The 26640-nt window shown below is 39.3% G+C and overlaps 2 protein-coding genes across 3 annotated transcripts in view; one reads left to right on the forward strand and one right to left on the reverse strand.

Annotated features, from left to right (window-relative positions):
• Positions 1-26640, forward strand: part of LOC146640611 (stonustoxin subunit alpha-like) — a 129029-nt gene that overhangs the window by 30740 nt on the left and 71649 nt on the right. The gene's annotated exons all lie outside the window — the stretch shown is intronic.
• LOC146640613 (uncharacterized) overlaps positions 9332-26640 on the reverse strand; it is a 78777-nt gene continuing 61468 nt past the window's right edge. Inside the window, exons 1-3 of one of the 2 annotated variants that reach the window (XM_085399996.1) lie at positions 15156-15523; positions 10618-11214; positions 9332-10292 (exon numbers count right to left, since the gene is read on the reverse strand). In XM_085399996.1, coding sequence (XP_085256122.1) covers positions 9606-10292; positions 10618-11214; positions 15156-15173 — 1302 coding nt within the window. In that variant the 5' untranslated portion in view covers positions 15174-15523 and the 3' untranslated portion in view covers positions 9332-9605. Of the gene's footprint in view, positions 10293-10617; positions 11215-15155; positions 15524-26640 lie in introns of those variants that run through there. The other variant, XM_085399995.1, reaches the window with a different exon arrangement.

A 26640-nucleotide genomic window follows, 5' to 3' on the forward strand; every position in this document is an offset into this window, starting at 1 on the left:
CACCCCTGATTTAATAAATGCTTTAAAAACCGCTTTGCAAAAAGAGCTATATGTGGAAAAAAGTCAGAAGAAAAAAGCAAAACGTCTAGCAGAATGGCATCTTTTCAAAGTGATGATGACAGACGTAGAAGACGTGGAGAGGAAGGAAGTGAAACAGATGAAGCGCAAGTTTACAATATAGAACAACTGCTGCTAGGGTCAGAAGCCAAACCAACAGTTGTAGTATATGTGAACGGTGTGCCGTTAAAAAAAAATGTTTTGAGACACAGGAGCTTGTAAAACTGTTTTAACTGTAGAAGTCCCAAATGTAACATTTTCAAAAAACACTATAATTGTGAAATCAGCCTCAGGACATGTGACAAAACAGCATCTAACCGATCCCCTTTTTATGTCACATAGAGATAGTGGCCGTGGCTGCAAAAATCAGTGCATTTATGACCCATCATGCCCAGATTGTATGAAATAAATAAAAGGAAATCATTCATATGAAGACCTTTTCTAAAAAAAAAAAAAAAAAAAAAAAAGAGAGATGCATAAGGTAGATTAAGGCTGTATCATTGTACAGCCAAGGAAAGTGTGTGAAAAGATAAATGTTTCCATCCTGGAGGTGGGTGAGACTGCAGCTCATTCACGTCCTTGATGGATACAAAATAAAATATAATAATAAACTACTTGGTTCGACATGCAACAGAGAGAATGCATGTGACTGAAGGTTGGATCTGAGATGAGGCAAACAGAAGACCAGTCTAAAAGTGGGCACAAACCTGTTCAGAGAAAGAGCAGATTTGTACAGATTGGATGAATTCTAACTTATCTGTTTGCTGAGTAAGATGATCCTAACTATTAAATTGTCTCAGTAGTAGTATAGTGATATACACTAGTAAAATATTGTAATATACTATTGTTACTATATAGAGAGAAAAAGATGATGATATTAATAATGATATAAAATTAATATTGACAAGAAGTATCCTAGTCAGTATGATGTGAGATGGACAATTGTTATGAAGTAGTCTGCACCAAGCTTAAGGTTTGCTCAAACTCAGTATAATGACATATGAGATGAAGAAAATAAAGGCAATATCTAAACCAATTAGGTGCATAGAGGCACTTAACCTGCTTGAAAACCTGTCATTTATCCTAGATAAATATTACTGAGATATAGAGCACATCTATAATAACAACTAATAAGCCAAACCCTGTAGATAATAACTAAACCTACAGGATTATGAAGCTGAATTAAATGTGTGGACACCGCTAAGTTGATGAGCATGTTACACATTTTCTTTTATTTTTTTATTTATTGGTTTTTTAGAGCAGAGGCTGCATGCTATTAAAAGCCAACACATGCAGCTGTCTGTGAGCTCAGTTTCCCCTCACACTTCTGCTTTGTTTCTGGCAACATTTTTCTTTGTCTTTTTGTGTCCTGACTCGTGTATGTTTTTGTTTTTTGATTATTTTGTTGGTTTGGAAACAAATTTGTGCCGATACTTGAGGGATTGGGTGTGACGGGTACAAAATACTAAATAATAATAACACTATGAAAGTTGATAGTAGGGTGAGTGCAAGGCGGTGTGTGAAAAGAGGAAGTCTGAGAGAGAAGTGCGTGCGTAGGCAAACTGCAGAGTGTGTGCGTCAAAAGAGGGTGTATTGTTTTTACATCAAGGTTTAGTAGAACTAAAGTAGAACGTCACAAACAAACAGATAAAAAAGTAAAATGAAGAGAGAAAATAACTGACAATTACATTAATGAATAGAAAACACACATACACAAAGTGCCATATGTGAAATTATTCTAGGAAAGAATCAGAAGTGGGATAGTTTAATATAAGATGCAATGAAGGAAGCAGCTTACACTCCTTTAATTTCCAGAGCCAGTGTGTTCCCTCCCCCTCCCCCACTTGGCCCCCGTATCAGGCGAGTATGGAAGGCTGGATAGCCCATGACGGGTAAGATCCCACCTCGAAACCCTGGGACAACCTAAGGCAGGCACAGTCACGATTACTCGGCCTCACTCAGTCCCTGTGAGCTCAGACTCACGGGTGAGATGAAGTGAAGAAGACGGGACCTCAAGGGTAAAGCCGCTGGGCTAAGGCGGAGGTGGAAAGTGGCAAGTGGAGCCCTAACTTCTGGCTGAGGACAAGGAACGCTGCTATTTAAGGTGGGAAATCAAAATTTGGGTTAGTAAATTTGGGAAGGAGAAAATTGACTGTTTAAAGGCAAAATTATGAAGGAGTCTGACACACTGCAAAAGCAACATATGCAAATTCACATACACAAACATAAAATACATTTGAGTTTGAAATTGAGGAACTCAAAGAAGCTATATGACAAAGGGAGTTATGAAAACAAAAAGTGATTAAAGTAGTTTTAAAAGAGTGACTTAGGAGTGCTCTGGGACTAAGTGATCAACAGTAGTGATCACTGTAGAAAGAAATAAAATAATTTAATGAGTTGGTAATGTTTAAACATATGTTTCTGTTGTTACAGCAACTCATTGAGAGATGACTCAGTATGCAAATTAGCTGAAGTGAGTGGTGACGGAGGAGCTTCCTGTGTGTGTGTGTGACTGAGGCTTTCAGAAGAGGAAGCATAGCAGACAAGAGAAGTGCAGAGTTGGGTAGGAAATTTATAGTTTAGTGATTATATGTTGTCGTAAAGGGGTTTTATGCTGAATTTAAGTATGTTAAAGGGGGTGATTTTTGTGTGCAAATTGTGTGGTTTTAATGAGACTTTCGGTGTATTGAGGGGGTGAGATTATGTGGTGGCAAAACTTGTGTGTTTAAGGTTGTTGTGGTGATGGGTTGATTCTGTCAGTAAGGTTTGGGTTGTTGTTGTTTTTGTTTTAATAGAGGGAGTTTTAGGAAACATGGACATGTCTAGGATTGGGCCCATTAGTTTGTAACAGTGCACTTAAAGGAAACCTGTCAGGTGATTTTGTTTTGTGTTTTGTGAGCTAATAATCAGCTCTATTTTTTCTCATTTCTGTTCTAAGCAGGCCTGCAACAGCGCTGACAAATTCTCGGGGAGAGCAAATAAAAGGGGGGCTTTCCAGATTACAATTGGCTGAGGAGAAAGCTACCTGTGGGGACTGATCAGGTCGTAAGTCCCTGTCCAAAATTGTAGGATTTTATGCGAGTCAATCCAGTCCAAAAGCATAAAGAAATATTTTCCTATGGAAAATAAAAAAAAATGAATGAGCTCATTTTGCTGAGGGTGGAGAATCTGATCGTGCGGGAAGCTCCACTATTAGCAAATATATGGTGTGACTGCATGTGAGTGAATGTGTGGCTGGGTGAGTGAGGATGCATAAATGTGGACAAACAATTGGCTTTTACTAGAGAAAATTTCTGTTTTGTTGACTGGGGTTAGATTATGGGATTATAGTATATTGTTGGGAGAATGCCAAATGTTAAAGGGGAAACATTTTTGATGTAACTCATGTTACCATTAATTGGAGAAACACATGACTGATAATTGTTCTGTTTCAAGTTTATTTTTATGACATAGATTGGATCATGAGTGGGGAAAAACTAAGCATTTTGAGTTTTGTATAGTATTGTGACACATTTCATGTGTCAAAATAAAAGGGGGAATTTAGGGTTTAATAATTTAATTGTTTAATAATTTAGGATCATTTTAGGACTTTTTTGGTTCTTATTATGCGTGATTATGTTTGGGGGTTTGTTGATCATTTGGATATGGTAAAACTGAAACTGTTATTTTTATGTTAAGGTTAAAGGATTAAAGAGGTTGTTTTCTTTTGGATCTTTTAGTAGAATAGGCGCTTATAATGATTTTCTGGTTAAAAAGGTGACTTAAGATTAGAGTAGAGGCACTTGCAGCAGCGACAATTCGTGTACAGGATGTTGATGATAGCGAGCAACCGGACGGGAAACCAGCGCTTAAAGAGTTTTAAAGGGATGAGTAACGTTGAAGAATATATATAAATACAAGTCAATAAGTTAAGAACATAATTAGGATCATGCTTTTGATTAAAGAGTCCCAAATAGGATAAGTTAGGGAGGTGCAGGAAAAGGTGTTTTGCTTCCTTTGCAGAAGATCCCGGCGAGGATCCTGGAGGCCCCGAGGCTTGATGAACCACATCAGACGAGACGCAAGAGGAGCACTAGAGACGTGCAACCTCACGACTCAATCTGGGGAACTGACGTACCAGACGAATTCAAACATGGACCAAAGGACAAAAAGTAATGCTTTCTCTATTCCCGTGGGCAGGAAATGCCAAAAACATGCTCAGGATAGAGACACTCGACTACCGTTTTGGACTGTTTCTGAATGCTTCAACAAAGATCAACAAGGCTCAGAATGAAGAAATCGATGCAGTGCGCATCACAATAATGCAACACCGAGTCGCATTGGACGTGATACTAGCCGAGAAAGGAGGCTTATGTGTGCTCTTCAACACGACTTGCTGCACATACATTCCTGATAATGTGCACTCCAACAATATGACTGACGCACTGGACGTGCTGCGACAACTGAGTCAAGCTCAACGACAGGACTACATCACTGGTGAAGAGGACTGGCTCACATGGCTTCTTAGTGGGTCATGGAAGACGTTGCTCATGAAAGGACTAGTACTCGTTGGAGTACTGCTCATACTCCTTTGCTTATTCTCAACATGCATATTGCCCTGTGTCCACAGAATGGTAAACAATATGTTCACCACAAAACTACTAGCATATGTCTCCCTACCCCAATACAAACCACAAGCAGAGATTGAACTTGAAGAAGATGAATTTTAACTGATGATCATGTATGTTTTCACCAAATGACATGCAAGTTGAAAATGTGACTAACAAGTGACTATGCATTGATTAAACCTGTGAAAAATATTAACAACAGGAGGGAATGATAGAGGATTTTTATGAAATACAATATAATCAAGTGTGTTTTATTTTCTAGTGTTCATATATTTTCACATAACCAAGCCTATTGTTAAACAAAACACAATGCATTCCTTACTTCAGTGTTTGAGATGTTTGACAAGACAGGATATACATGCATTCTTTACTTCAGTGTCTGTGATGTCAGATAAGCATGAATACTGCTGTGTCGTTATTTTTCAGTTTGTGTGCAGAGGTTAGATAGCTAAGACAATGCCTGAGCTCTCCCCTTTCCGTTAAAAGAGGAAGTGCTATGTAATCCATTTTGAACTATAAATAAAGCAAGCAGCCTGTACTCGTTGTGTCTGTCTTCTCAGAGGCATTCACCCGTGTACACGTTCTTAAACTCTGAGTCGGTCTGCAGTGTCTTATTTCTCTTACTTGTGAACAGATGTCTAAACCCCTGACAGCGATCATCGAGCAAAGAACGAGCGGGAGAAGCGTTTCGACGGTCACCATTCGGCTAAAAGCAGTTTCACTTTCACTTTTTATGAAACGGTGCCATTTTTCCATCCGGACCAGGACTACGGTAGCGCAGCAACTTCCAGCGGATTATAAGGAAAAGCTGGCCATCTTCCGCTCCTACTGCAGCAAACACATCGGCGACAAACACATCCAGCGATGGATGACCGATGGAGACCACAGTTTCACCAAGAGTGGAAGGCAGCGCCGGGAGAGTTACGCCACAATTTGCCAATGGATTGTAGATGCTTGGGCTAACATGTCTGCTGGCACTGTTGTTCGAGCTTTCGCAAAAGCCGGCATCATTTCCGAGGAGCCGCACGGCACGGAAAGTGACTCTGACGGTGAAGAAAGTGAACCTGGCATGTTTGATGGAGATTTAGCGCAGCTGTTCAATTCAGACACAGAGGATGAGGACTTTGATGGGTTTGATGATAAAAATGTGAGTACCAAACTTTGTTTTGCTCCTGCTTTAGTTTTAAATACGCACACTTGTATGCTTGTGTGTTGTTGATGATGACGATTACCGGCAATAGAAATGTGAGTAAGGTACCGAACTCAGGTTTGCTCCCGCTTTATTTTTAAATACTCATACGGTACTTGTATGCGCCCTATGGTCCAGTGCGCCTTATGTGTGTGTTAAATACAGTAAGGGCACACATAACTGAGACTGCGCCTTTTAGCACAGTGCGTCTTATGGTCGTGAAAATACGGTATATTAATAACTAACCTCGTGTTGTGGACAAATGATCTCAGTTGTTCTCGTATGGGCTCAAAATGTGGTCATAAATATTTTGTACTTGTAAAAAAAGATTTGTGCGTGCGTAAAAAAGATTTGTGTGTGGACTTAGAAAAAAAAACCCTGCAAGTTACAAGTACGGATTTTGACCCTATTTTTCTTCCTTTCATCTGATTGGTCAATGTCATGTCAATCAACAATGTAACAATCCAATTAGAGAACAGATGGGTTTGGCTGTCGAGGGGCGCTTTTTTTTAACTGCAGGTCTTTGCCTGCATACATGCACATATGTCCCTCTGTGGGGGGGTCACTCCCACTAGGTTTATATCTGGGACTCTCCACCATTTGACCTTAGAACTGAAGAAGCTTCTCGGATGAGAGGTGAAACGTCTTCAAGTAACTTAAAGAAGTCCAGACGCTTTTCTTTGCAAGCTCCTTTGACATTTGACCACGAGCAATCTTTTCTGGTTTCTTTGTAGCCAGAAACCAGCTCTCTCCTCGGCTTCCTCCACTACACGCTTCCCCCACGCCAGTCTCCTCCGTCACTATAAAGGGGAGAGTCATGAGCTCCATCACCCTCACCTGTGCCGTCCAACGTCCCGCCACCAGCCTCCACTGCAGCAGGCCAGAGACCACACCCCTGCCACAATAAGTAAAAGTACATCCTTGCTGTACCCTTAATGCTAAATGTGCTAAATTAACCGCTGCCTTTGCCCCTTTGGGATTATTCTTATGTCACTGGGATGTTGACCTTTGACCTTCACATTAGAGAGATGGGCAGACATAATTAGTGTATGAATTTTAAAGTAACAGGTAATAAAGAGAGTGCAGCAAATGTAGTCAGGTTTATTACTCTGTATCACACATGAGTGCCCGAGGGAGGCGGGGCTGACTGGGGAGACACAGGAAACAGAGAGACAGGGCTGACTCGACATGAAACGATGAAACGTGGGACACGGGAACAGAAACTAAACACAGGCTGAAATGAACACTGAGGGAGGGAGAACTAAGATTACTGAGAGCCTGATAAATAAGAAGAACAAAAACCAAGAAAAACAAGAGTCAAAGAAAACCAAAAACACAAAGCATTGGGCCAGGACCCACTGCTGTGACATTTATATGTGATAAAAACATTAAAAACTGCTCAGATGTTGAAATCTTTCTACGTATACTTTAGGTTCAGCTCTCCAGCCTGGCATTTGGTTAAGCATGATTCAAACATTTGATTTTGTTTAACTGGTTTTAATTATAGTTACTTTTTGTGAACATTTGTTGCAGCATTTAAAAATACATCATTTATTTTCAAACTTTTATTTGATTTAGAGCATCATATTTGACCAACGTAAATGTTTTAATTTCATATAAAATAACTGAAACAGTGAACTAAATATCTGAAATCTTTCCTTCCTTAAAAGTTATAATCCTACTTAAGTTATAGTGCAAACGCTTAAGCAACAAATATACTTGATGCTAATTAATTAATATTTCCCTTTGATGTTGCAACTATGCGGTCACTTCTGTCTTTAAACAAAATAATATTTTCCAGTTACAGAAATCATAAAGTCCAAACTAAAGTGCTACTGTTGCTATATGCATTTTATATAAATCATGGATGATGGTCCTGACATGAAGGAAGAGAAAGTTACAGGTTGCATCCTTTGACTTTGTCTCCGTGCCTTTGGGCCATTTTCAGAAGGACAGATGTTTCTGTTCAATTCTTAAATCAATTTTTTCAAACACAAACACTATTTTAAAGCTTCTAGAGAGTAAAATATTCATGATAATTATAATAACAATAATAAAAACAAAAGCTCTCAGATCCATCAAACCAAGCAGCAGAAAGAACAATAACTGAAGAGAAAACTTTAACCTTGTAGACTTCATTATGTTCCAGCTGCTCTACAGACGCTGTGACCTCGAACTTAAGCAGGTCGTAAAGTATGTGCAGCTCAATAACTTCATAATCAGACCCTGTGGTATTTAGGCAGCAGAACAACTAAGAATAACAACTACAAATAATGTTTTTAGGTTTCTGTTGTACTGCAAGGTTCTGTACAGGAGAACCAAACCAAGAGCAAATATTACGTCTCATTTACACCTGAGCACGAAGAGCCATCAACATTTAGCAAATTGAATCATCTTTGTTTAGATGCAAGAAGAATCATATAGAAATGAAAAAGTAGAAATAGAAATCCAGAGCAAAGATATCCTCTAATTCAGCGTAGCACATGTGCAGCTGCTGCGATTCACGTAAGCATTCGGCTCGTCGCTGTTGCAGATTTTTCTCTCGCTGTTCTGGCTCACAGCGCTGCAAACACAAAAATAAATATCCCCAAAGGTGTGAAAGGGAGCTAATTAGTAAGAGTATTGTTACTCTCCGCAGGAATAGTCCAGCAGTACAAATCAGTCCAATAACAAGGTGTGTAACATCTAGCAGGGTGACAGAAAAACCCAGGGTAACTTCTAAGGACCTCAACGTCTCTCTCACATTGTGTTTTTTAAACATGCTTCCATTTGTCACTTCAGTCTTTACTCTGAAATACAGGAAGAGAAATCATGGCTGAAACAATTTCTCATGAAACCAGGGGTGTGGTCCAACAGTCAGTTTGGTGAGGAAGGTTCCTAACTGAGAGAAGTGACCCAGAAGTATCTGTGTAGCAGCCACAATGAATCCAGATCATGAGCTTTATTAACTGATCAAAGTCTCTTCTTTCATCTTCTGTATCATTCAGTTTGCATTGGTAATGCCCATTATTGTAATGCTTTTTTAAGACGAGCAAAACTTTATTTCACTTTGGGTTAGCTGGGATAAGTGATGGATGGAGGGAATTTTACTTCAGCCACAGAAATCCTAAACAGGAAGGAGGAGCAGAGTTACAGTGGATCACTATCCAGCAGGGAAACAAGGTTTATTTCAATTTCTTGGCCATGAGTGAGATTTACTGAGTGGGCAAATTAGGGAGACGACACCATCAGATCCCGAGCCCTCCATGTGTTAATCAAGAGACGGCTGCTGTGCTACATCCATAAATAATGAATAAATTAGGAGCTAAAGCTGAAAGGACAGTTTATTTGTACCATTTTCACGTGAACACATTCAAGAACATCACAGATGAAGAAACATTAAAAACTTCCACACTACATAAAGCAAGAAAGATAGTTTTTCTTTCAGGTGGTTTCAGAAAAACAGAAACATCAAACATCTCCAAGACTCTCTTTGAAAGCACTAAAAACCTTTGTTCTCATGGTCCAATCATGAGTGAACTCCCCGATGAAGCCTTGTGTGCTAAAACATGTCAGAGTTTTAAAGGTTAAACATGAGTTTCCAAAACGTTTTGCTGGAGAACAATGAACTATTTGACTGAGTTTCAATCATTTACAGACGAGCAAAACCAGGACAGAGAAAAAAGGACAAAACTGACTCAGTAAAACAACAGAAAAGAAGATCCCATGTAGATCTGTATTATGTAGAAGTTCAGCCCAGCAACCAGTTCAGTTCAAAAAAGGTTAAATGATTCTATCTGAACTCTGTGGAGCCTGATCTCAAGCTTTTTGAGTCCGACACAGAAACCAGAGGATCTTTCTGTATCTTCAGATTCACTGTGATCCAGTGATGGGAGTGATTTCAGCCCTGAGTGATCGCGCTGATGTTTGCACAGAGCAGACAATGAGGTGAATGTTTGGGCACATTGGTAACAGTGAAACAGTTTATTAGTAACGTGGGATCGTTTGTGTGCAGAGTATGAACTGAGATTCCTGAAGCTCTTGTCACACTGGTCACAGCTGTAGTTTCCTTCCATGTGTGTACGTTCATGAATGTTACGACTACCTGACTGTGAGAAGCTTCTCTCACAGTATCTGCACTTGTGTGGTTTCTCTCCTGTGTGGACTCGTTTGTGTAATTTAAGGTCCCTTGCAGTGGTGAAGGATGACCCACACTGATCACAGAGGTGCTTTTTAACCCCACTGTGAATCAGTTCATGTTGTTTTAACTCACTTGTTGTGGTGAAGCTTCTCCCACATTCTTTGCAGTATTTCAGTTTGTCTCCAGTGTGTCTACGTTGATGTACTTTTAGGGTATTTTGCTGACTGAAAGTTTTTCCACAGAGGTCACAATGAAAGTCTTTCCCACCACCACAGTGATGACAGGGTTGAGAACTGGATCCATCTGTGTCGCTCTGCTTCTAAACAAAGACACAAAGACAGTGTAAGTCAGTCCTTCAACATTTGTATCCTGAACGTCGCCTGAAATAAAGAGCATCTCTGCAGACGTCCAACTACATTTGACTGTTTCAGTTAACACACTCAGTTTACTGGGCTGCAATAACTACAATACTACCACCATAATACTACAGTAATACTAAAATCATAACTGAAAGGAAAATCTGAATAATCACTCAGAGCTGCTTTTCCAGGCAGTAGAATTGCTAACATGCTAACACAGTTTAATGAGCAGAGTTGTTCCAAACAGTCAGGCTAAAATGACAAGATAACAATATAAATACATACCTCACAGTAGCTGCACTTGTAGAGTCTCTTTCTGGTGTGGATCTGTTGGTGTCGTCTCAGGTGACGTGGAGATTTAAAAGTCTTCTCACACAGGTCACATTGATAAGGTCTCTCCTCAGTGTGGGTAAACATGTGTTGTTGTAAGTCTGTGTGAGTTATAAACTCTTTGCCACACTGTTCACAGCAGTACACATCATGTCTGGTGTGAATGCGTAGGTGTGTATTTCGGCTCCCTCTCTGGCTGAAAGTTTTTCCACAGATGTCACAGCTGTATGCCTTAATTCCAGAGTGGGTAACTAGATGCCTCTGTAAGTGGCTACTGTGAGTAAAAGCTCTGCCACACTGATCACAGCTGTATGCTTTAACTCCACTGTGGATGAGTTGGTGTGTTTTTAGGTAACCCTTCCAGGAAAAAGACTTTCCACACAAGTCACAGCTGAACGGTCTCTCTCCAGTGTGGATGACCTGATGCTGTTTTAGTTTAGCCCTCAGAGTAAAACCCTTCCCACACTCGTCACAGCTGTGTTTTTTCTCTCCCTTTCTTCTGTGAGGTTTGTCGGCCTCCTGAGAGCGCTGACTTCTGGCTCCATGTTGGTCCTGCAGTGACAGAGATACAAACAGAGGCAGTGAGTGAAATGCAGTCGTGGAACAAACTCAACCTTCAAACTCCATTAACAATAGTTTTAAACCTGAAGGTGGAGCGTGGCACCAAACACCTTAAAGGTCTCTTATCCCCACCTGCTGGTAGTTCTAACACATTACATCCAACCTGCTGTTAAAGATAATTCATGACTGTTCAAACACTAAAATCATGCACACACACACACACACACACACACACACACACACACACTATTTTATAATTTAGATTATTTTGTTGTTTCCTATTACATATTTCTATAATTTGTATAGATTTATACATAATTATTCAGTGATAATAAATCCTATGTTTGTTTATTCTAAAGGAACCCCGTTAGCTTCCACAACAGATGTTGCTCGTCTTCCGTCAAATACTCACATAAAATATTACACAATAAAGTGGATTCAAGATATCCACATAATTTCACTCTTACATCCACAGTGAGGTTTCACAATTGTTCAAATATAAGCAATCAATAATAATAATAATAATAATAATAATAATAATAATAATATCAATAACATTGAGGCACATTACACAAATTTCAAAAACAAATCATGTCTTACAATATTTACAACAACTAAAAGCTCTGTAAATCGGCTTTTAAGTGTTCATTGAAGTTTTGAATAATTCTCTAATTTTTTAAGGCAACTTATTCCACTTAAAAGTTGCTCTAAATGTAACAGTTTTACAAAACGTTACTTTTAACTCGAGCATTTACTAAATTGCAGCTTGTTGAAAACTGTGTAATATGATGATGTATTTCATCTGGATACTGCAGCTGAGCAGAATAAATGTGGTGTGTTTAACAGAATTGCTTTCTTTAGAACTACAAGTAAGCCATAGAATATTTTAGCCTGTACAGGAAGCCAAGAAAGGTTATTATGCATTTGATCAATATTAGTATAGTATGAACATCTTCACACTAATCTGGACGCCTTATTCTGGACTAACTGAAGTCTGTTAAGATCTGTCTTATTAGCTGCTGACCAAATGATTGAACAATACTCCAGATGAGACATTACTAGTGCATTAATGACATCTTTCATAATGAAGAAGTGATACACAAAGAGCATTTCATAGCCATAGCTATGCCTTGTCGGCAGAGTTATGTGACATTAGTGATGTTTGTACTTTCAGCGTTAACTTGGTTTTAAAGCCTTTAAAATATACGCCGTTCAATAGTCGACCTTCATCTGACAGAGAATGTGATGATTTTGTGGATAATTAAAGTCAGTCATATATCCACAAACACAACAAGCTGAAAGTCAGTGATGCTGCTCGGTTTGCAGTCCTGAACATCACGGCACAAGCAGGATTCACTGCACTGTTAATGTTAGCTGTGTTATATTGCTGCCTCTGTTCGGTGGTGTCGAGCCAAACGCACTTTAACGTGTGTTTGAACGAGCTGACGGTTCACTCGTTAAGCTGAAAGAAAGATGCTTTAATCACAGCAGTCACACATGTGTCCACTGCACCATCTGGAACTCTTCTTGTTTACACTCGTAATAACACAAACACTAAATCCTGCTTCTCTGGTGCTGTTGTGTAGCAGTGTGTACACCTGAGACTGTCACCTGTCTGTCTGTCCTGCACTCTCTCTCTGTTTCTTTCTCTCTGATTGTGGAATAAAAGTATGAACATGTGTTTATAAGTTACACTTGTGTTTGAATCCTGCAGCTTATCACACATTTGATTTCCATGTGTGACGACTGCAAGTGTCCAGAGTGAGGACAGACTGAGGGAGCCACTGCTGCACATCATCTGTGAGGCTTTGCAGCCCTGATGATCCACCAGGACAAACTCAGCAGTGTGTGAGGAAGAGGAGGAGGAAGAGCCAGCAGCAGCTGACAGATGGAGAGAATAGACACACTGTTCCCTGTTTGTGAAGGACTGCTAGGAAAGTTTAACATAACTGTCTGTGCTGAATCAGTCTTATTAGGTAATGTTCAAATAATGTGATCATCCCAGTGTTTTCAGTGTGGGAGAAAGTACTCAGGGCCTTCAAGTTACACACTATGAAAGGCAGCAACAAGTTTAATGTTCAGAAACCTAAAGTCTGTATCAGCAGCAGAATGGAGCTAAAAATAAATGTTGGTTTCAGTTCTATGAAGCTTTGAGTATTTTGGATCAGTAGCTGCTGTGTTTGTTGCATCATATTGCTGTAACTGTTTATATGCTTTATATATTCTGAGCTAAGTTGATCTATAGTGTTACATGATACACTCTCAGAAATAATATAAATATATATATATAAATAACTGTTAGTATCATGGTTGCTAGGCAACCTGGGCAGCGCGACGGAGGTTAGACGTCCCATTTCACGAACCTACGAGCCTCGCACTTCGGCCTTAGCGGTCTTTGAGTCTGCGGCCCTTGAGGACTTTAAAGCTGCAGAACCTGAATCGGGATACAGCCATGATGATCTCCAGCCTCGTGCTCGCCAACATTCTGACCTGAGTTAAGAAGACGATCACTGAAATGGTCTCAGCAGGTCCTTTGATGACAGCAATGAAATGCAGTGGTAAGGCTGCCACGATTAGTCGACTAGTCACGATTACGTCGACTATCAAAATCGTCGACGACTGATTTAATAGTCGACGCGTCGTTTGACGCTTTGTAAGATCCCAAAAGACGCAGGAATAATAGCAGGATTTAAGAGTGTAATAACGGACTGAAACAGAAGATGGCAGCACTGCATGTACAAGGATGCCAGCTGCCGTTAAACCCCGAAGAAGAAGAAGCTCTGTCCCAGAATTCATAGCGCGGCCCAGCGCAGTTTCCAACAATGGCGGCAGCTAGTTAGTTTTAATATTACTCTTATTATTCTTTCTGGGTCACAAAATAAACGTTTAACATATTTTCAGGCGAGAATGTAGCTGTGTAAACCTCAAATATCGGCTCAGTTTATCAAGACATCACATATTTTCAAAAGCGCTCCGACGTTTTCGGAGACGTCTGTTACCCACTAGCTCGATAGCTAGCCGGGGGCCATGAGAGCACCGGACTCCCGGCAGATCGTTTTCAAACCCACCGCCCTACTCAGGTTAAACATGATATATAAGTCACTTAGATAACTTAAAAATATTATTGTTTGGCTTTTTTCAGTATTTTATTTGTTCCTGAGTAATTCGGCTGAGTTTATTAAACTTCACCAAAACAATCTGCACATTTAATTAAAATTTAATAAACTACCATCTTGTCTTTATTTTTAGTTAGCACATACCTTAAACACTTAAAGCTGTAAGCTAATGATAGTTATATAAGAGCAGATGCTGCTGGTGCAATAAGCTGTACGTTTTACGTCCAATGGATGATGATCTGATTAGTCGACTAATCACAAAAATAATCGGTGACTAGTCGACTATCAAAATAATCGTTTGTGGCAGCCCTATGCAGTGGTAAGGCGTTTTGGGGATTAAGTTCGTTTTCATGGCAAAGAAGGACGATGCAGTTCATCTGATTACTCCTCATAACATTCTGGAGTGCAGGCAAAATGCTATTATAAAAACTTAAGCAGCAACTTCTCCAGCTTCCAATATTTATGCAATTCTCAAACCTTTTGGCCACGACTGTATAACCTCTTCTGAAGTTTAGTGGATATTATACATGGTTATGCTCAGGATGTGTCGGCCAGTTTCCACTGGAAACGCCTTTTGGTTAAACTGTCAGCGAGGAATTTGCATTTGCACTGTTACATTTTTATATAACTTTAATGCACATAAACAACAGCTGCTTGTTTCAGTGAAAATACATTGATGGCTTTTTAATAAAGTTGTGCAGCTGTAAAGTATTTTGTCTGGTGTCAATTCTATCGTCAGCTACATCGTTATGGCAAATGTTCAAATGTATATGGTGATAAATATCTTTGGTCATATGGTCCTGCTCTGTCTGTCACCTTCTGTGTTGAGCTCATTGTTTCCTCTGTAGTGGCTGAGCTGAGTCCAAGTAGCTGAAAATGTTCCTCTGCTGCTCCGTCAGACTCTCCTCCTCCTGCTGATCAGCTGGGACACAAAACAGATCTTTGTTAGGCTCCACACTGCACTGAAGAGTCAAAGTGTCTCATATGTTCATCTGACAAGTAAAAGAACACATTTTTGTTTCCCGAGGTGGGCAACTTGTTGGAAACAAACACAAAAGGTTTGAGCACTGATACCTGCCATTGCTGGCATTGAAAGATGCAACGCCAGCAATGTGGATTGTCAAGACTCAAACCAATCATCAAGCAAAGACAACAGGGATCATTTGTTTCTGTTTATTTAGCATTCACAGCATTTGTAGTTGCCTTCTGTGCAGGGGAAGTCCACGCACACTGTGTGGTACCGCCATCCGCAGAAGGTGCATTCAACCTCTGTAAGAGAAACGAGATTGTCTGAGACTGAAATGATATTCACTAAAGAAGTGGTGATTTGTAAAACTTCAAGTGTATGATAAGGTGAAAACAAATACACAACTGCATGTCATGTAGTTGAAGGTTTTTTTTCTTTTGGAAGACCGGAAAACACTGAAAGTTACAAATTAGTCCTTTATTTATCCAGGTAAAAAAAAAATCTCATTGAGATTAAAACTCTCATTTCCAAGAGAGACCTGGCGTCATGGCAACACAAGTCACATACCACACAGGTATATAACATTTAAAACAAACACAATATCCCAACATGTGTAACAAATGTATTGTGCTTGAAACAAATTCAGAATAGGTGATAAAGCAGCTGCACATGTGTGTCACGAGTAAATCTGGCTGTATAACAAACAGAAACAAGTGATCTGCTGTCTTTGCTCAACGGTTGGTTTGAGTCTTGACAATCCACATTGCTGGCATCTTTCAATATGTTGAATGCACCAGTGTAAGTGCAGCCACTCAGACTCAATGTGTTCATAGAAACAGGCGCAGATGTGTCACGAGTTCATCCAGCAGTAGCTATGGCACTTGGCCACAGGGGGCAGCAGTGGACTGACCTGCATTCGAGACTGCTACAGCTGCTCTGTGACAGTCAGTAGATCTGCTACAAATTGCAGATCATATGCAAGTTTTGGAAATGACATTATAAATATTCCTAACTCAGCCACGGCAGCATTGTTGATGTATTACCTATATACTACAAATTATTCCACCTGCTGAAAAGTGGATCTAATGTGGGCGGACTCACACTTAGCAAATAAACCTGTGATGTGAGAATGTAATCAAACTGTTGATCAGAGGCAAAGTAATTTAAAGTTTATGATGCTATCGTCTAATGTTAGCTGACATGATGTTAGCTTGTAAACTTATGTTGTTGTCTGGGTCTCATGTCTGATCTGATGATAATAACTGTGACAACACAGAGATTAAATAAAGGACGTTGGTGGGACTTCTTATGTTAGAACTACAACTTCAGTTAAGGAGTGAGACGTAAGGTGACAAGGAGAATGAAGAGAATGAGAAAGAAGTAACTGGGAAGAGAAAATGAAAACAAAAATTTGAAATGATCAAATTTGTGTTAACAGATGGTGATTTTAAAAATTCAAGTAATTTAAAGGTTTTATCCTATTTGTTGTTGTTTTTTTCATATTCTTCTATTTGCAAGAGGTTATTAATAAAACAGGTTCTCTTTCTGGTTTCTCTTTTTGGACGCACTCTCTACAGCTTATCACATCCAAAATGGCGGATGTCAAGTACAAAACCTCGACAGAAACAATCAGCAAGAATTTTAGCATCAGTCCAAAATAAAACTGTCCAACTACAGAGTTTTAAAATCCAACTAAACTATGAACAGAGATCTTTTACAAATAGGCTATTGATGAGATGACAGTGGTAACAAAAACGTACACATCCGCGCACACAGACAAAATGGCGGGAGAGCGTTTAACGGTCGACCTCATGAGTCCGTTACCGTGAACTATGGAGCGGCAGATTTGTGCTGGAACTGAGCTGCACACAGCTGATGTTAGCCAGGAAACATTACACACTGCTAACGTTACCTTCACACGGAGCTCCACACGGAGACGATCAGCGTCAGGCACAAACACCAAGTTCAGAAAAGAGGAACTTTGAGCAGGAAGGAAAGAGTCAGAGAGGCGTTTGAGGACACGTTTACAACCACGAACATCAGAATCTGTCTGTGCTGCATTCAAGTGCAAGTTGGAAACTCACTAATCTCTGTCATGTTGTCCAAAGATGATTTATTTCTGCTGGTTTTCCTGTTTGAAACACAAACACGTGTCAGCACTTTGTTGTTCTTCACCCTGCAGCATTTGAATATTTCAGGAGTAAACTGATCATAAATTCATGAAGTCATGACTGAAAGTGCAGACTGAGAGTGGATCACATGATGTTTGAGGTGTGTCATGTGACATGTTCAGTATTGTCACACATGTCTAGATTGTCCCTGATATCATAACTGCTCAAACACTGATGATTATATTTGAAGAATTATTCCTGATGGCAGCAAAGTTTGAATGGAGCTCTCTGTCTGTGCTGATTTGTCGCCCTCTGGAGGTCAAAGCACAAACTGCATGATGTCACTGTAACCACCACGGTGACAGGAAGTGTTTTTAAATGATGAAATATGTCAGTGATGCTGATAGTGTGTTCATCACAGACGTTCAGGCTTCATGTTGACATGAATCAAAGTTAATGTCATTATGGACCAAGGACAGTACTCTGGGTCTCCTGCAGAACAACTCAAGCCGTGATACCTGAATGAAGAGCCTCTGCTGCTTTAAAGAAGGAGGCTCGAGGCAGAGGTGAGGTGCAGACCAACCAGCTTTTATTCAGCAACTTTAACAGAAGGATCAGAAAAATAAAACTATACAGCACAGTGATGCTGACTGAAGCCACAGCATTAAACTAAACAAGCATCGGATCATCTTTAACAACATCTAATAAATAATGACAACTATTTACTCCTGTATTTCCTACAATAAAGCCTGTTCAGATATTTGTTGCTGATGGAAATGTAAAAGGCTCCCAGGAACCAAAGGACAAAAACAGAGGCAACAGTCACAGCTGCAAAGGATCCCCTAACACATAAACTGGTTCGAAGATATTTTCTAGCTCTGCAGAGGAGCTTGATTGCACGGACAGTAAAAAGTGGATTCAATAACAGCAGCGAGCGCTGAGTGATATAACGGTGCTGCGAGCAGCAGTGCAAAGGCTCACACAGAGACAGCAGCTACACTGTGTGTGGATGTGATCCACAGTCACAGCTGTGGGTTTCAGTCAGTGTGTCTCTAACTTCATGGTCACATTTCAAAGCTTATTGGAGCCAGAAGATGTTCAAGTAAAAGATTTATTGCTGTACTCGTCTACCAGGATAACAGGAGGTTCATAAAGCTGTGTAATACTTCAGCTTTCCATCATGGAGTAGTAGTTGTGTCCCTTTGTGTTTATTAGTGTGTTCACACGTCTACTTTAACTTCACTCTGTAATGAAAGGATTCAAATCACTGATAAATACATACATGCTGACTCTGAGTCTCAGTGAAGGAGGAAAGGATGGATGAAGGCAGCCTAGTGTGGGTCATGTGTGTCCAGCAGTCATCCAGGGCCTGGATCCATCTGTAACAGGAAGACAAAGTCCAGCCTGTAATCATCCTATCAGGCACAGCGTTTCCATCCAGCATCCTGACGACGCTAACAACCCGTCAAACGTCTCCTCTGGTCCACAGAAGTCACACTTCCTGTGTCATGTTTACCTTTTTAAGTGTGCTATTCAAGCCTGTGTGACCAACTCTGACTCTCCAGATTCCATCCTGGTCTCTGCTGCAGCTTCTTCTACACGACTGTTTTCTGTATAATAATATCTGCCTTTCCCGTCTCTGTCCCAGTGTGCCTGCCACTCGTCCTTCATCTTTACCTTCATTATACTCTTCACCTCACTTTCACTGTATTTTATAGTCAAACCTGCACGACTTCTTCTTGCTGCACCTTTTTAAACTTATCGTCCTGTTCATTGCATCAACACCGATATTCACAGGGAGCCATAAGAAATCCACTTCTATCCCTGTGTGTTTGATTCTATACAGTAAATGAAGTATATCAAAAACAATATGTTGCCTAGAGTCTGAAGACATATCACCTGTGCTCACTAGCACACTGCTAGAGTCCCAGCAAACCACATACCTCCATATTAGTGCGTCCTCCACCCAGTTCAAGCCAGTAACATCACTACCAGCTCCCAGTATAAACTGCCACATCATCTGTAATTCTTTTACTCATCACCAAACTTATTTGTGGGAGAACAAATGCAGCAGCCGTTCTTTTATCTGACAGTGTTGACGCATCAGTAAATATCCTCACATGACCTGAGGACTTTCCCACTATATGAACCTGCTTTTAGTCGCCCCTCCTCCCTCGCCACAAGCTTCCTTTACAACATAACTTATAAAAAACAACTTTATTGACAATCAGCAATAACAATTACAGACAGTCTAGAAGGAGAATCACATGATCAAGGAGCAGAAGTTTATGGTTTTAATAGCTTTTACATTTTGGGAAAGTTTTAAAAACATTGTTTGGTTTTCTTTCTAAAGCGTTGAAAGGACGGCTTTGCATCAGAAAATAAGATCAGCAAATGAATCCATTAAAGTTCTTTTGCCTTGTTTGCAAAAGAAGCCAAACAACATTTGTGTTACAAAGAGAGACTTCAGAACAGATCAAAGATCACAAACATCAGGCACTGATGGAAACAGCCAAACACAGAAACAGAGGCACCAGCAGGTGAAGGAGGCCTGTTGTAGAAATGACTCTGAGTGCTCAGGTAGAAACGCATGAAGAACCAGTGCGTCTAATATTTGGAGACCAGTCTGTGTTTGAGCGTCCTGGATGAAACACAGATCATGTTGCAGAGCGAGGACGTCGTCTTTCCTCCCGAGTGTGTAACTACAGGACGTGTGCAGAAGGTTTAATCGTCCTCCTGACAGTTACTGATGAACGAGTCCTTCAGGGAGGCTCCAGGATCACTGTGGCTTTTACCAGCTGCTGCTAAACTGAGAGGTGTTGCTGCTTCATGTGTGAAGATGTTTGCATGGCTTTAACAGTGCAGACGTTCCTCATGTGCACCCATTTCATATGTTTTATTGTGATGTTTAGTAACATCTGCTTTCCTCCTTCAGGCAGACGATAAAGTGAGCTCAGCCTTAAACATGTGGAGAGAACGTTTGACCGACAGTCCTGGGACGACTGCAGAACAATGGTTTGTTTTTAATGATAAAGTTTCATAATGGAAATAAATGCTGAGCCTGTTTCATGATGTTGGCCCTGCAGCATCAGGCAGGATTAATACTGTAACAAACGTGTGTCACAGTTATAATGACTTTAAATGAAGACTTGGGTTGGATGGAGATGTCAGCTGGATTTGTGCTGACTGTCACTTTAAATGTTTTCAGTTCAGCTTCTAAATCTACTTTTGTATAATGTTTGCTGAGTTTTGCACTTCATGACGCTTTTAAGAAGAGCCAATAAATCCTGACTTTACACAAAAATAAAGGTTTAATGTGTTTAGTGTGACAGTGGAGGAGAGCGCACATAATAAGAGTCATTAACAGAATGGTGACAATTATAATCTGTCTCATTTTAGGAGCAGCTCACAGGCACAACAGACTACAGAGCAATCAAAGCACCAGTTAAACGTCCATGTGACCGGCTTACAGCCAATGAACAATCAGTCCCCACTGTCCCCACCAACATCACTGTACTGGAAAGACTGTGCTGCCATGGTCAGAGATGAACTGGTACTAAAATGTAAGGCAGCTGATGTGTGTGGCCTTAGCAGCACAAATGCATCACGGCTGCAACGCTGCAGTGTGTTTAAACATTTGGACATTTCTGTGGCTTCAAACCAGCAGCTGCTCTGTACTCAGTCGTGTTTGTGTGTCTGTCAAAGTGATTGTTGTCTTTAAAAAGCCTTTTGTGTTGAGTTTTGTGAGCAGTGCCGAGCTTCTCTGTAGTCTAAGCCGAGTCGATATATTTGATTCCATGTTTGGTGTGATTTTCAAAGTCAGCAGCAGCAAACCCATACGGTAAAAAAATACATTTTTCCTGGCCAAAATATATTTCAAATATATGGTAAATATATTTTGTATTTGTGATGCTCCAAAAAAATATATTTTTGAAATTGAAAATATATTTCTTTCAAACCAAAATACATTTCAAAACATATTTTAGGGTGAAGAAAATACATTTCCAACCTTACAGTAGAATGTATATCAAAGTATCCTTTATTTAAAATATATTTAGTGCAATAATGATGATAATGATAACAATACTAAAAGTAACATGTTTTATGCACATCTGCAAAAAACAGTTGGATTCAAACAAAACAGAGTCAAAGGTCTATCACGAATTAGGTTGTTTATTTATTTGCTTACAGTATTTCACATTACACAATATCTCACTATAATGTAGCGTTCATTGACTTTGAAATTATCTGTCAGTGATACAGTAAACAAGATACAACAACTGCTATGTACACTTTAGTTTTTGACAATATATACAATTTAGTACTTAAATGAACACACTCCACTGTTTTGGAAATAGGCTCATTCTCCATCTCCCTCAGAGTTAAAAATGCAGCGTCTTCTTTCTAGATCCGTACGTTAATAGGGCTCTGGAGCGTGATCTTACGGGATGGGGCGTAGCCAGGATTTTTGGTCAAGGCGCCATATTAGCAGGCCAAACAAATGCTTGCTGTGTGGTCGGTTGTAATGTTAGATTGCACTACCGACAAAGGAATAAGCTTGAAAACAGGCTCTCTTTTCATTGTTTCCTCACCTGGAAACATCATGAGGGAGCTTATGTGTTGGATGTTACCAAAAGAAGGCGTCTAGCCTGGATAGCAGCTGCGAGACGAGCTGATATTCAGTTCTCTACCAGCCACAGATATCTGTTGGTGTGCTCCAGTATTTTCATTCAGGTAAGTTCTAAATAAGTTCATATTATTATTTATAGCCTGTTAATTTTATTTTCAATGCGCTCTGAGATCATAGCACAAACTTAGAACAAACATGCAGAACTACCTTCTATTTATAGAGTTGCTAATTATTTGGCATTATTGCAGCAAACCAGCCTATGAAATGAATGAAACAAATCCTGACTGGGTTCCAACACTACACATGGGGCACTACGAAATCCCTGCTTCAAACTACATGCTACATACCACCATGCCAATCAGATTACTTCTTCCATGTGTGGGTAAAAAGGTGACCTTCCTGGATAAGATGGCAAAGGTTTGCTGCCTTTTGGTGAACATGTGCCCCAGTGTGGTAGTAAAACCACAGAAAAAAGGTTTTGTTAAATACTCTTAAGTCTTGTGCTGTTTATGTAGTGATAAGTTTTCAAAAGAGACAGTAAATTACAGAATGCTAGTAGTGGGTGATATTATACAAATGCTGTCATGATTTTATGTGAACATTTTGTCATTTGTAAACTATACATAACATTTTTTCTACATTGTAACTGATGTGATGTTCTACAAAGTGCTTTTAATTAAAAATAGGCAAACATTTCTTTGTTTCTTTATTCAACTTTTGAACAGTGGTATTTAGTAAGTACATATTCAGTAAATGCAAAGTATTTACATGGCCCCCTAAATTAAAACACTATGGGTTATTCAGAACAGAACTATGCTTGGAAAAATATTGTCCCATCAGTTGATCCAACTCCTCCACAGTAGCAGGTGGAACTTTTCTTTTTTGAGGATGGCTTCTTTTACCTGTCACAACGAATGGTCTGTTTATGTTTTGATCAAGAACCTTTTTTTGGGCAGCTGAAGAGGAGAAGTCTATCTTATGGCCAACCTCTGGCTGTATCTTGGTCATATTACCCAGCAAAACCCAGTATGCAGGTTCATCTGTAACAGTCCTTGTGCCACAGATCCTCACTGTTGCTTCTACATTAAACAGAAGAGCAGTGACATGGCTGCAAGTCTCCACGACTCTAGCCATACAGCTGCAGTGGGCGGCTTCAACCTTCCCTGTGATGCTCACAATGACCTGTGGCTGCAATGCTGCAATTCAGTCTTTAAGAGTGCAGGACCTGAAGCACACACAGACAAAGTTCATTTAAAGACAAGAACTATGAGCCAAGGCCGACACAAATGTGTTTTATTTACTTTCAAATCCATTTATCATAAATGTAACAAATAAAGTGTTTTTATGTATCCATCTATAGAACGCTGCATGTTATATTCTAAATCTGCATGTTTCTTTTTAGAAACCTATCAGCAAAAAATGAACCTAAAGTATGTAATGCAAGGATGTAATCACTTTCAAGAGGGAGAAAACATAAAGTTCAACTTTAAGTGACAACTATGGACACCTAATATGACAAGCAGATTCTGCAGGTCATTAATCAATGTATAAAACTAAAACAGAATGTATTTTTAGTGACACAGGACACAAACAAGGAAGCAAGATGTGTAATTAGGATTATTTATAATAAATATGAATTAATTAGGGCAATTTCTTTAACCATAAAGAATAACTAAATCCTTCAGGACAATGTCACATCAATGCACTGAACTCACTATGTTATCCCTCTAACAGAGCCTCTACATGTTCTCACTGTAATTTCCCCCTCACGAATGAATTTTTGCTAGCACTAATTTGAATGCTGGGGGGAATCAAACGCATTTTACTCGCAGTACTCAAGCTGACTTACCTTTGCTTGAATGACGCCGTACTCACAACGTGGAGGCTTAAAAATAGCCAAATCTTGTACCCAGTCCTTGGTGAATTGGATGTGCGCCTCCAGAGATTTATAATTGCGAAATTGGTGCGCCGTGTATGCTCTGACTCCACAGACAAGGTATGAGAGTAGATCATGCTAAGTCAATAGCGGTTTGGTCTTCAGGGTTTCTACTCCACGGCTATATTTCATACGGGTCCACATTTCAACAATCAAGTACCGTCTCTTTGCATCTGGACAGAATCTGTCTCTATACCGTCATTTTCTTTTGAGCTACGTTTCAGAATGGTTCGTAGCAATCTTGTTTTGATTCGTGACCTGCCAAGATGGTGCTGCGCTCCCACAATGCATTGCGACATTACGTCAACTCCAAAGCCCTTTGCGTGCAGGAGTGTATGCGCATGCGCATTGCCACGGTGGTTTAAAAAATAAAGATATAATGAAAAGTAATTAATAAAAATTAAATATTTAAACATTCCCACAAATGTGCAATGAACGTGCAAAAACTCTCTTTAGTAGTTGTTGCTGTTTCTTTCTTTCTTTCTTCTTTTTTTTTTTTTGAAAAATAACGACGTCTCTGAGGCGCGAAATCTGACAGCGAGAGGAACGGCCGGATACAGGAGACGGGAAGAAACAAGCCGATTATGTTCGCGTTAATTAAGTGGTTGGAAGATGTAAAATTCTCAATTCTGCCAACTGAACATATACGAGATTTTAATGAGGATGAATAATTAGCCGGCATGGAGGAAACGGACCTTTATTTCGTGGAGTGGCGACAAGAAGCCAAGGCGGGTGGCCAGTCTAAGAAGCCTCCATCATCAAGCTAGCAGGTGCCTTTTCCCATATAATATTACTTTATTCTCGCTTATTTGGAACGGAAGCGTAGAGCTGCCACCCAGGCAAAAGAGAAATATAAGTATATCACGTTATAACGTGAAAAGTTTATCGTTCTAACAATATACTATCATGTTTGAACAACATGTTTGAACAACATTGTACGAAAAATGTACATAATTATCACGTCCGTACAATATGGTGCGAACGTGACAATTATGTATATTATAATAATGTGATATTATATTATACAAACATGAAAAGCATAATGTTAGAACAATAAACATTTCACGTCATAACGTGATACAGCTCTATTTTTCTTTTGCCTTGGTGGCAGCTCCACGCTTCCATAATTTGGTAATCAAAATATGTAACTTAATTAATTATATTGTGACGTACTTTTGCCTTTTCTTATTATTCTGCCTTCTCAATAACTATCAAAGCCTATTCACATTTAATTTGGCTTTCACAGAAATCCTACCTCTCCTTCTGGCTACAGAGTACTTACCAAGGTTAGAAACAAAGAACAGTTATGCTTTATTAATGTTCGCTAATTACAATGTTCCACATTTCCTTGCTTTTTAAGTCATTTTTAGGCTTTTTAGAGTTTTTGTTTTTTTATTTTTTTTAGCAGTAATGTTTCTGCCTATTTATTTCAGCCCATGAAATCGAATGCAGATCTTCCTAATGTGAGATTTACATAAATGTAAGTAATTTTGTTTGTCATTGTCATTAATGTTGTTGCTGTTGTTGTTTTTGTGCAGTTTGCAATCATATAAACCTAGCAAGCATCAGTCAGCACAGTGACTAACCTAAACAGATTCTTGCTTTATTCACATATATTATATGTAATTATATATACCTGCACATTGTACCTAGGGTTGCAGCCACTTGGCCCCACCCCATTGTTGTGACAGCCCTGATTGTACTTATACACTGCATCTGAACAGGGAACAGTCTGCCACATTAATGTATTTTTAAGTGACTTGTTTGTAATACATGAATTTGTTTCTTACAGATGTCAAAGTCTCAACCTCATGCTGCCCTCCCCCATCCTCCTAAAGTAAGTATTTGTTGTTGTGGTTTTTTATGCGGTGTCTGTGTCACATGCTAATCATAATTATTGAAATAACTGTTTTCTAACAGATTTTCCAAAACACTAGTTATGTTTGTTGTCATTCAGACCAGTACTACTGCTTAGACATTGTTTAGTGGTCATGCATGTTTGACAAGCTCGTTATGATACCAAAACTGTAGGCCTATCACAATAATCGATATATCGACTTAACACACAGTACATGTACATGACCTCAATAATTGTTGATGATGTAATTTATCTGCCATTATATTTACAAAAATAAAATATAATGATAACAAAACAATAACATTAAATAACATTGTTTTCTATTTGTTAGAAAATTTACTATTTATTCAAGTTTTTAAGGTATCTAATATTTTGATTCCTAATTTCAATGATCTAAATACTTTAAGAATTAGATGTTGGTTTGTCAATTGAAAGTGTGTAGATCTTGCATTATTATGGTGTTATATTATGATTATACATTCAAAGACATAAAATGGTCTTAAAATGACAATGACATAACTTGTCGCAATTGTTTATGGGGCAATATACCGACCAACAAAAAGTCGCTATCGTAACAGGCCTTCAAAACAGACGGTTTTATGATTGATAAATTCAAAAAATAAATACATTTAATTTCTCTGAGATTCTCTAATATTCAGTTACAGTTCACAACACAGCTACCCGTACATGCAGTATTATACTGTAAATATAAATCTCTGCATTTAGCATCCCACTAGAAGCGTCACAGTTACTGCCTCTTTTTTTTTTTTTTTTTTACAAATACCTGTACTATCACTAA

This window comes from Rhamphochromis longiceps, unplaced genomic scaffold, assembly GCF_057381845.1.
Source record: "Rhamphochromis longiceps isolate RC_006_pf unplaced genomic scaffold, R_longiceps_female_GT1.1 unmapped_scaffold_4, whole genome shotgun sequence".
In the NCBI taxonomy this organism is placed as follows: Eukaryota; Metazoa; Chordata; class Actinopteri; order Cichliformes; family Cichlidae; genus Rhamphochromis; species Rhamphochromis longiceps.